The sequence below is a fragment of the Panthera tigris genome, chromosome C1, assembly GCF_018350195.1.
Source record: "Panthera tigris isolate Pti1 chromosome C1, P.tigris_Pti1_mat1.1, whole genome shotgun sequence".
Lineage (NCBI taxonomy): Eukaryota > Metazoa > Chordata > Mammalia > Carnivora > Felidae > Panthera > Panthera tigris.
This window is the reverse complement of record NC_056667.1, coordinates 165111999-165124115: the sequence shown is the minus strand read 5'-3', so window position 1 is coordinate 165124115 and position 12117 is coordinate 165111999. Positions and strand designations below refer to the sequence as shown.

The 12117-nt window shown below is 41.4% G+C and overlaps 1 protein-coding gene across 1 annotated transcript in view; it reads left to right on the top strand.

Moving 5' to 3' along the window:
• TTN (titin) overlaps positions 1–11894 on the top strand; it is a 277250-nt gene extending 265356 nt beyond the window's left edge. Inside the window, 7 exon segments of the mRNA XM_042994799.1 lie at positions 235–828; positions 964–6578; positions 6706–6862; positions 7998–8689; positions 8792–8945; positions 9479–9781; positions 9914–11894. Of these exon segments, the coding sequence (XP_042850733.1) occupies positions 235–828; positions 964–6578; positions 6706–6862; positions 7998–8689; positions 8792–8945; positions 9479–9781; positions 9914–10212 (7814 nt within the window). The 3' untranslated portion in view covers positions 10213–11894.
• Positions 11895–12117: the final 223 nt, after the last annotated feature.

The window sequence follows — 12117 nt, the reverse complement described above, 5'->3', positions numbered from 1 at the left end:
TTTAAATTGAATTTTTGCACATCTTTAAGGGCAAAAACGAACCCCATCTTCTTCTTTAAAAAGGAACTTTGTGTTTTGATAAGTTTCTTAGTATAAAGTAACCCATTTCGTTTTTCTGGCATAGCTATTCTTAGAACTTTGGAGTTCATAAAATTTTATTTTTGAAAACTAAGCTTTTAATAGAGCAGCTTGTTTCACCTCATGACTAAAATCCTTTTTGTTTCTTTGAAACAGAAAAGCCAAGTGCTCCTGGCAAACCAACTATTACTGCTCTCACAAAAGATTCTTGTGTTGTGGCTTGGAAGCCACCTGCCAGTGATGGAGGTGCAAAGATTAGAAATTACTACCTTGAGAAACGTGAGAAGAAGCAGAATAAATGGATTGCTGTGACAACAGAAGAAATTCGAGAAACTGTCTTTTCAGTGCAAAACCTTATTGAAGGTCTTGAATATGAGTTCCGTGTGAAATGTGAAAACCTAGGTGGGGAAAGTGAATGGAGTGAAATATCAGAACCTGCCATTCCTAAATCTGATGTCCCAATTCAGGCGCCACACTTTAAAGAGGAACTGAGAAATCTAAATGTCAGATATCAGAGCAATGCTACCCTGGTCTGCAAAGTGACTGGTCACCCAAAACCTATTGTGAAATGGTACAGACAAGGCAAAGAAATCATTGCAGATGGATTAAAGTACAGGATCCAAGAGTTTAAGGGTGGTTACCACCAGCTCATCATTGCAAGTGTCACAGATGATGATGCCACAGTTTATCAAGTCAGAGCTACCAACCAAGGGGGATCTGTGTCTGGCACGGCTTCCTTGGAAGTGGAAGGTAAATACTACAAATCTATAAACATCAGTTTGGTGCTAGATGACATATTAATTAGGGTTCGTGGGGGTGGTTGTTGCACTTAAATAGTGTTGGGTATTGCTAAATTATATTCTTTCTTCTTTTATTCTGATACAGTTCCAGCTAAGATACACTTGCCTAAAACGCTTGAAGGCATGGGAGCGGTTCACGCTCTCCGAGGTGAGGTGGTCAGCATCAAGATCCCTTTCAGTGGCAAACCAGATCCTGTGATCACCTGGCAGAAAGGACAAGATCTGATCGACAATAATGGACACTACCAAGTTATTGTCACAAGATCTTTCACATCACTTGTTTTCCCCAATGGAGTAGAGAGAAAAGATGCTGGTTTCTATGTGGTCTGTGCTAAAAACAGATTTGGAATTGATCAGAAGACTGTTGAACTGGATGTGGCAGATGTTCCTGACCCACCCAGAGGAGTCAAAGTTAGTGATGTCTCACGAGATTCTGTCAACTTAACATGGACTGAGCCGGCTTCTGATGGTGGCAGCAAAATCACCAACTACATTGTCGAAAAATGTGCCACTACTGCAGAAAGATGGATCCGTGTAGGACAGGCCCGAGAAACACGTTACACTGTGGTCAACTTATTTGGAAAAACAAGCTACCAGTTCCGTGTGATAGCTGAAAACAAATTTGGCCTGAGTAAGCCTTCTGAGCCTTCAGAGCCAACCATAACCAAAGAAGACAAGACCAGAGCTATGAACTATGATGAAGAGGTAGACGAAACCAGGGAAGTTTCCATGACTAAAGCATCTCACTCTTCAACTAAGGAACTCTATGAGAAATATATGATTGCTGAAGATCTTGGGCGTGGTCAATTTGGAATTGTCCACCGTTGTGTTGAAACATCCTCAAAGAAGACTTACATGGCCAAATTTGTTAAAGTCAAAGGGACTGACCAGGTTTTGGTAAAGAAGGAAATTTCCATTCTAAACATTGCTAGACACAGAAACATCTTATACCTCCACGAATCATTTGAGAGCATGGAAGAATTAGTTATGATCTTTGAGTTCATATCAGGACTTGACATATTTGAACGCATTAACACAAGCGCTTTTGAACTTAACGAAAGAGAGATCGTAAGTTATGTTCGCCAGGTCTGTGAAGCACTTGAGTTCTTACATAGTCATAATATTGGACACTTTGACATTAGACCAGAAAATATCATTTACCAAACAAGAAGGAGCTCCGTCATTAAAATCATAGAATTTGGTCAAGCCCGTCAGCTGAAGCCAGGGGACAACTTCAGGCTTCTGTTCACTGCCCCAGAATACTATGCACCTGAAGTCCACCAGCATGATGTTGTCAGCACTGCCACAGACATGTGGTCACTTGGCACGCTGGTATATGTGCTGTTAAGTGGTATTAATCCATTCCTGGCAGAAACTAACCAACAGATAATTGAGAACATCATGAATGCCGAATATACTTTTGATGAAGAAGCATTCAAAGAGATTAGCCTCGAAGCCATGGATTTTGTTGACCGGCTGTTAGTGAAAGAGAGAAAATCTCGCATGACAGCATCTGAGGCACTCCAGCATCCATGGCTGAAGCAGAAGATAGAAAGAGTCAGTACTAAAGTCATCAGGACATTAAAACACCGGCGTTACTACCACACTCTGATCAAGAAAGACCTCAACATGGTTGTGTCAGCAGCCCGAATCTCTTGCGGCGGTGCAATTCGATCGCAGAGGGGAGTCAGTGTCGCTAAAGTTAAAGTAGCATCCATTGAAATTGGCCCTGTTTCTGGACAGATAATGCATGCAGTTGGCGAAGAAGGAGGATATGCCAAATACGTATGCAAAATTGAAAACTATGATCAGTCTACCCAAGTGACTTGGTACTTTGGAGTCAGACAGCTGGAGAACAGTGAGAAATATGAAATCACCTATGCAGATGGAGTAGCCACCATGTACATCAAAGACATTACCAGATTTGACGATGGTACCTACAGATGCAAAGTAGTCAATGACTACGGTGAAGACAGTTCTTATGCAGAGCTATTTGTTAAAGGTGTGAGAGAAACTTATGACTATTACTGCCGTAGAACCATGAAGAAAATTAAGCGCAGAACTGACACAATGAGACTTCTGGAAAGGCCACCAGAATTTACCTTGCCTCTCTATAACAAGACAGCTTATGTGGGTGAAAATGTCCGGTTTGGAGTAACTATAACTGTCCACCCCGAGCCTCGTGTAACATGGTATAAGTCAGGTCAGAAAATCAAACCAGGTGATGATGATGCAAAGTACACCTTTGAGTCTGACAAGGGTCTTTACCAGTTAACAATCAGCAGTGTAACTATGGATGATGATGCTGAATATACTGTTGTGGCAAGGAACAAATATGGTGAGGACAGCTGTAAGGCAAAGCTGACTGTAACCCCACACCCACCGCCAACAGATACAACCTTAAGACCCATGTTCAAACGGCTGCTGGCAAACGCAGAGTGCCAAGAAGGCCAAAGTGTCTGCTTTGAGATCAGAGTGTCTGGCATCCCCCCACCAACATTAAAATGGGAGAAAGATGGTCAGCCACTGTCCCTTGGGCCTAACATTGAAATTCTCCATGAAGGCTTGGATTATTATGCTTTGCACATCAGGGACACTTTGCCTGAAGACACAGGTTATTATAGGGTCACAGCCACAAACACAGCTGGATCTACCAGCTGCCAGGCTCACCTACAAGTGGAACGCCTAAGGTATGTCAAACAAGAATTCAAGAGTAAGGAGGAGCGTGAACGACACGTACAAAAGCAAATTGACAAGACACTAAGAATGGCTGAAATTCTTTCTGGCACTGAAACGGTGCCACTGACCCACGTGGCCCAAGAGGCTCTGAGAGAAGCTGCCATCCTTTACAAACCAGCTGTAAGCACCAAGACTGTAAAAGGGGAATTCCGACTTGAGACAGAAGAAAAGAAGGAAGAGCGAAAACTCCGTATGCCTTATGAAGTACCAGAGCCACGCAAATACAAACAGACTCTAATAGAAGAAGACCAACGCATTAAGCAATTTGTGCCTATGTCTGACATGAAATGGTACAAAAAGATACGTGATCAATATGAAATGCCTGGGAAAATTGACAGAGTTGTACAGAAAAGACCCAAGCGCATCCGCCTTTCCAGATGGGAACAGTTCTATGTGATGCCTCTTCCACGCATTACAGATCAATACAGACCTAGATGGCGTATTCCCAAACTGTCCCAAGATGATCTTGAAATGGTGAGACCAGCCCGCCGCCGCACACCTTCTCCTGATTATGACTTTTATTACAGACCTAGAAGACGTTCTCTTGGAGACATGTCGGATGAAGAACTTCTCCTGCCCATTGATGACTACTTGGCAATGAAAAGGACAGAGGAAGAGAGGCTGCGTCTTGAAGAAGAGCTTGAATTAGGCTTCTCAGCCTCACCACCAAGCCGAAGCCCTCCACGTTTTGAGCTTTCTAGCCTGCGTTACTCTTCACCACAAGCTCATGTCAAGGTAGAGGAAACAAAAAAAGACTTCAGATATTCAACCTATCACATCCCCATGAAGGAGGAGACTAGCACAAGTTATGCAGAACTGCGGGAACGGCACGCCCGGGCCTCCTACAGACAGCCGAAACAACGGCAAAGGATCATGGCCGAGAAAGAAGATGAAGAGTTGCTTCGCCCAGTTACTACCACCCAGCGACTGTCGGAATACAAAAGTGAGCTTGAACACATGTCAAAGGAGGAAAAGTCTAGAAAGAAATCCAGGCGACAGAGAGAAGTGACAGAAATAACAGAAATTGAGGAAGAATACGAAATCTCAAAACATGCTCAAAGAGAGTCCTCCTCATCTGTGTCTAGACTACTGAGGCGGCGGCGTTCCCTGTCTCCAACCTACATTGAGTTAATGAGGCCAGTGTCCGAGCTGATCCGGCCACGTCGACAACCAGAGGAGGAATATGAAGAGGACACAGAAAGAAGGTCTCCTACTCCAGAGAGAACTCGCCCACGTTCCCCCAGCCCTGTGTCCAGTGAGAGATCACTCTCAAGATTTGAGAGGTCTGCAAGATTTGATATCTTTTCCAGGTACGAGTCCATGAAAGCTGCTTTAAAGACTCAGAAGACATCAGAAAGGATGTATGAAGTATTGAGTCAGCAGCCTTTTACACTGGACCATGCGCCTCGAATCACACTGAGAATGCGCTCCCACAGGGTACCATATGGCCAAAATACACGTTTTATCTTAAACGTTCAGTCTAAGCCAACTGCCGAGGTTAAATGGTACCATAATGGCGTTGAACTCCAAGAAAGCAGTAAGATTCGTTACACCAACATGAGCGGGGTCCTGACCCTGGAAATTCTGGACTGTCACACCGAGGACAGTGGAACATACCGTGCTGTGTGCACCAACTACAAAGGTGAGGCTTCAGACTACGCGACCTTGGATGTAACAGGCGGGGATTACACCACCTATGCTTCCCGACGCAGAGACGAAGAGGTCCCCCGGTCTGTCTTCCCTGAGCTAACAAGAACAGAGGAGTATGCGGTTTCATCATTTAAGAAAACATCTGAGATGGAAGCTTCTTCTTCGGTCAGGGAAGTGAAGTCACAGATGACAGAGACAAGGGAAAGTCTCTCAGCATATGAACACCATGCATCTGCAGAAATGAAAAGCGCTGCAGTAGAAGAAAAGTCGCTGGAAGAAAAATCCACACACAGAAAGATCAAGACGACTCTGGCCGCAAGAATTCTAACAAAGCCAAGGTCCATAACCGTGTATGAAGGCGAGTCTGCAAGGTTTTCTTGCGACACAGATGGTGAGCCGGTGCCCGCTGTGATCTGGCTGCGTGGAGGACAAGTGATAAGTACCTCTGCCCGCCACCAAGTGACCACCACAAAGTACAAATCGACCTTCGAGATCTCTTCAGTCCAGGCTTCTGATGAGGGCAACTACAGCGTGGTGGTAGAAAACAGTGAAGGGAAGCAAGAAGCACAGTTTACTCTGACTGTTCAAAAGGCCAGGGCTACTGAAAAGGCTGTGACATCACCACCGAGAGTCAAATCCCCAGAGCCTCGAGTGAAATCTCCAGAAACCAGTAAGGCTCCAAAACGAGTGAAATCCCCAGAACCAGTTACTTCTCACCCAAAATCCGTATCACCCACAGAGACAAAACCCACACCGACAGAGAAAGCTCAGCAGCTCCGAGTCTCCGTCCCACCCAAGATAACTCAGTCCCTGAAGGCTGAAGCTTCTAAAGATATTGCAAAGCTGACCTGTGCAGTCGAAAGTAGTGCATTATGTGCAAAAGAGATCACCTGGTATAAAGATGGCAAGAAACTGAAGGAAAATGGGCATTTCCAGTTTCATTATTCAGCAGATGGTACCTATGAGCTCAAGATCCATAACCTCACGGAATCGGATTGTGGAGAATACATTTGCGAGATATCTAGTGAAGGTGGAACTTCCAAAACTAACTTCCAGTTTACAGGACAAGCCTTTAAGAGTATCCATGAGCAGGTGTCAAGCACATCAGAAACTAAGAAAGCAGTTCAGAAAACTGCTGAGTCTACAGAAACCAAGAAAACGGAAGCAAAAGCTCCTGAACCAATTTCCTCCAAACCAGTAATTGTTACTGGGCTGCAGGATACAACTGCTTCTTCAGACAGCATTGCTAAATTTTCAGTTAAAGCTACTGGAGAACCACGGCCGACAGTCATCTGGACAAAGGATGGAAAGGTAACCATTTCTTAATTATCTCCTGATGGTATCTCCTAAAAATCTAACTTCTTCCCTCATCCCCATCTCCCCAAAAATGTTTAAACTTAACTCACTTTTTAACACTCAAATAACTTGCATTCTACAGGCTCTTACACAAGGAAGTAAATATAAACTCTCTGAAGACAAAGGAGTTTTCTTCTTAGAAGTTCATAAGACTGATACTTCTGACAGCGGGCTTTATACTTGCACCATAACAAATTCAGCTGGATCTGTGTCCTCTAGCTGTAAATTAACTATAAAAGGTAGGTTGGCTTTTGTTCGTACCAATATTTTTCAGAAAAACGATATTAAGGAAACTTTCTAAACATTCTCCCTTACATACACATACACACACACACACACACACACAAATATTAAAGTAAAACTGTTTTCATTTTTTAAGGTTTAATGTTTATTTATTTATTTTGAAAGCGAGAAAGTGAGAGCATGAGCAGGGGAGGGGCAGATAGGGAGAGAGAGAATCCCAAACAGACCGTACTCTGTCAGGGAAGAGCCAGATGTGGGGCTTCTTCTCACTTACTGTGATCATGACCTGAGTCAAAATCAAGAGTTGGACAGTTAACTGACTGAGGTACCCAGTAAAACTGTTTTCCAAATTCCAGAATACCATTTGTATGCAAATACACATATTTAAAGAAAGCCTAATAGTAGCATAAAAAGCACATATCAGGTACCTAATTATATGTGGTATTACTTAAGATTCCAAAGAGGCAGCCACTGCTCCCAAGAATATTTAGGAATAAAGTCAGGTGAATATACAAAATGGTACTGCTTCCATAAACTTTCACTCTTGCTAATTTTCCAAAGTGGTGCAGTTTGTAAAAGAGCTATATTACTTTTCCCAGTTAAAATTAAGTTGCTTTCAAGGGCACCTGGGTGGCTCAGTTAACGGTTAAGCATCCGACTTCGGCTCAGGTCATGATTTCATGGTTCGTGAGTTCGAGCCCCACATGGGGCTCTGTGCTGACTGCTCGGAGCCTGAAGCCTGCTTCGGATTCTGTGTCTCCCTCTGTCTCTGCCCCTCCCCTGCTCACACTGTCTCTGTCTCCCTCTCAAAACTAAATAAAAATTAAAAAAAAAAATTAGGTTGCTTTCCTTCAATCTTCTAAAACATAATTCAATTTTTTTATTAATCAAAATTTCCTAAATCCACACCTATCCTAAATAATTTGACTATTCTTTTGAGACTTTTCCCTTAAGTCATAAGAACCATCTTCAATTTAGTTTAAAGAATCATTACACTGATCTCAAAAATCATGCATGACAACTTTTTTTGTGTGTATATTATTTATTCACTTGCAGAACTACAAAAGAGTAAAGGGTGGGACCTCTTTTCAATTAAGTTCGCCTAACACCTAACAGAGGTTTCTTTTTTAGCTGTAAAAGACACTGAGGCACAGAAAGTATCTACGCAAAAGACCTCTGAAGTTTTATCACAAAAGAAGGCGGTTGTCCAAGAGGAAATTTCCCAAAAAGCCCTCGTTTCTGAAGAAATGAAAATGTCAGAAGTGAAATCTCAGGAAAAGTTAGCCATCAAGGAGGAAGCTTCAAAAGTTCAGATTTCTGAAAAAGTCAAGAAATCAGAAGCAACCTCTCTGGAAAAATCCATTGTCCATGAGGAAATCACTAAAACATCACAGGCATCGGAAGAAATCAGAACACATGCCGAGATTAAAGCATTTTCTACTCAGATGAGCATAAGTGATGGTCAGAAAGTGACCTTAAAAGCCAACATTGCTGGTGCCACTGATGTGAAATGGGTACTGAATGGAGTAGAGCTCACTAACTCTGAAGAGTACAGATACGGTGTCTCAGGCAGTGATCAGACCCTAACCATCAAGCGGGCCGGTCACAAAGATGAAGGGATTCTCACCTGCATTGGCAAAACCAGCCAAGGGATCATCAAGTGTCAGTATGACTTGACCCTGAGCAAAGAACTCTCAGATGCTCCAGCCTTCATCTCACAGCCCAGATCTCAAAATATTAATGAAGGACAAAATGTTCTCTTTTCTTGTGAAATCAGTGGTGAGCCATCCCCTGAAATCGAATGGTTTAAAAACAACTTGCCAGTAAGTTTAATTATGAATATGTCATTGAAGAAAATTTAAAATGACACATCTATTCCTGAAGAGCTCAAAGAAACATTTCTTTTTTTCCCCCTTACATTTTAGATTTCTGTTTCTTCAAATATCAGTGTAAGTCGCTCCAGAAATGTATATTCTCTTGAAATTCGAAATGCATCAGTAAGCGACAGTGGAAAGTACACAGTTAAGGCCAAAAATTTCCATGGCCAGTGTTCAGCTACTGCTTCCTTAACGGTCCTTCGTAAGTAGATCTTTCCCATTTTTTTTTTACTTGCTTAAGGCCTTTATATATTTTTTGTTTTTTTGCCTTTGTCTTCCGAGCACAACCAACTCCGATGAGCCTTATTAAATTCCGTGAGTGAGAGGCACAGGTCTCCCCTCATCCTTACAAAGTTTCTTGACAGCTAAACAGATATGTGGATAAATTAACTTTCAAAGCCAAGCTACCAAGTGCCCTGTTACATTTGTTTCCAGAATGCACAAAATCTATATTATTTTCTATATGACTAATCATTTTTCTCCCAGTTATTCTAGCACCTGCATGTAATACAATGATAGAAATATAAAAGATACGTTTCTTGGAGACATTGAGCTAGCTCTTGACAAATGTATGTATTTGCTTATGCTTCCACAGCAAATTGTTTGGGTTACGTTACTGTGTGTGTGTGTGTGTGTGTGTGTGTGTGTAATTTTCCATTTCTGCAAGTCAATGTCAGATGTCACCAATTAACCGGATGTCATCAATGTTCACTGTGTATCTGCTATGCTCCACAGCTCTAGTTGAAGAACCTCCCAGAGAGGTAGTATTGAGGACAAGTGGTGACACGAGCTTGCAAGGAAGCTTCTCGTCTCAGTCAGTCCAAATGTCTGCCTCTAAGCAGGAGGCCTCCTTCAGCAGTTTCAGCAGCAGCAGTGCTAGCAGCATGACTGAAATGAAATTTGCAAGCATGTCTGCCCAAAGCATGTCCTCCATGCAAGAGTCCTTTGTAGAAATGAGTTCCAGCAGTTTTATGGGAAAATCTAGTATGACACAACTGGAAAGCTCAACTAGTAGAATGCTTAAAGCAGGCATAAGAGGTGAGCAATGAAATTACTGGTAGAGGTAGATAAGCCTAGTAGCACGGTATAGCCTTTAGTTCATACAATTTAGTAGAAAGTAAATCATTGTGTTTTCAGTTCCTAAAACATTTTTGTTGTTGTTCCATAAAGGAATTCCACCTAAAATTGAAGCTCTTCCCTCTGACATCAGCATTGATGAGGGCAAAGTTTTAACAGTAGCCTGTGCTTTTACGGGTGAGCCTATCCCGGAAATAACATGGTCCCGTGGTGGAAGAAAAATTCAACATCAAGAACAACACGGGAGATTCCACATTGAAAACACGGATGACCTGACGACTCTAATCATCATGGATGTACAGAAACAAGATGGTGGACTTTATACCCTTAGTCTAGGGAATGAATTTGGATCTGACTCTGCCACTGTGAATATAAACATTCGATCTATTTAAGAGAGCCTGTGCTCTCATACTCCTACTCATTCTTAACCTTTCACACATGATTCACATGGACTAATCTTTCTGATCTGTAAATATTAAAAAAGAAAAAGTAGTTGTGTATCAACCTAAATGAGTCAAAGTTCGAAATTATACATTTCAATCTTTTCATAATTGTTGACCTAAGAATATACATTTTCTAGTGACATGTACATACTGTATATAGCCGGATTGACGGTTATAAAGTTTTGTACCATTTATTTTATGACATTTTACAATGTAACTTTTGAAACTAACTGTTGGCAGGAGAAAGTTTCTTATGGAACGAATACCCTGCTCAACACTTAATCTTTGTGCCTCAACATAACGTTGATGTCTAAGTATGCCTCAGTGGGTTGAGAAATTCCCCACTGAAGATGTCCTATCCACCTAAAAGATGATGCCATGTGTGTAACCTGACATGTGCACCAATACCTACTGAATCAGGAATGTAAGGCATTGGTGATGTTTGCATTTACCCTCCTGTAAGCAACACTTGAACGTCTTACATTTTCTGATGATGTCACACTCAAAATTATGACTTAGATATTACCAGAGCAGAGTGTAACGGCCAACACTTTGTTCGCTCATTTTGCACTGTCTCTGACCATAGAGAATGCGGGGATAGCTTGGAAAAGTAACATCGCCTGGCCATCCCTTCATTTCACCAAGCTATTCAAGTATTCCTTTGCCAGAGCAGTGTCAACTCTTGGAGGTTCTGGGGTGCAGCCAACGCCTTCGTGTGGTAGCTCTAAATTTAAATTGAAACCTGAGAAACTGGGGCAACTAAGCAATGAGCCACAGCAAAAACAACAACAACAACAACAACAACAACAAAATAAAGCTGTCGTTAAACTAAAAACAACTACAAGATTACTAACTGCCCAGAATGTCAATTTGATGTAGTTCCTTTCATGCAGGTATAAATTTGATTATTAGTTACAATTGTTGGACCTCCTTGAGAAATAGTAACAACAAAATAAAGCAAGCTATCTGCACCTCAAAATGTGTGGTTGGTTGTTTTGTGTGAAATCCTGGGGTTGGGGAGTATGACTGAACAAATCACAGAAATGATCACAGATCAGGCAAAGTGGCCCATGACGATAGGGTTCAAAATGGCCCATGACGATAGGTTCCTTAAAGCAAATATTTGAATTATTGTGTTGGACATAGTCAACATTTTTTAAAGCATAGATTTGATTCTCATGGATAAATTCATCCTCAAAAGTCATTAAAAAAAAAAAACCAAAATAACAGCTTACATCTTTTAAACTTATGAAGAAAAATATTTTTATGGGAACTCATTCAACTAAATCCATCAAAAATACCAAACATCTACAATTCACACTATCTTGTGCTAGACACCATAGGGAACGACGCAAAACTGAGCAAGATAATACAGATCCTATCCCTCAAAGGAATGCAGTCAAGAGAAGATGATAACTTCAGGGAAAATGATGTTGTGCAACTGAATCCATATCCCCTACTGCAACTCCAAGTTGAGACAAAATAAAGGTTCTCAAAACTAAAAAAACACATGTTCAATGGTACACTCCTACCATGCTTTTTTAAACAATTATTCTATACTTAATAAAATACCTAGTGCCAGAAAAATCTGTATTTATCCACTTCAATTAATCATAATTGTAAACCAATAAAGATGATTACTGACCTAATGAATTACCTCTTAAATGTAAGTACAATTGCCTTCTAAATGTCAATACAAGTGGCCAAAGCTGAAGTACATATACTGTCAACTTTTATTCTCTAAAACAAAATTGGGGTATTTAATTTATTCAGCAAGTATTCTGTCTTAAGTCAGATTCCCTAGAAACAGAGCCCAAGACAGGGATTCCTACAGAAGCAGTTGATCTCATCTCA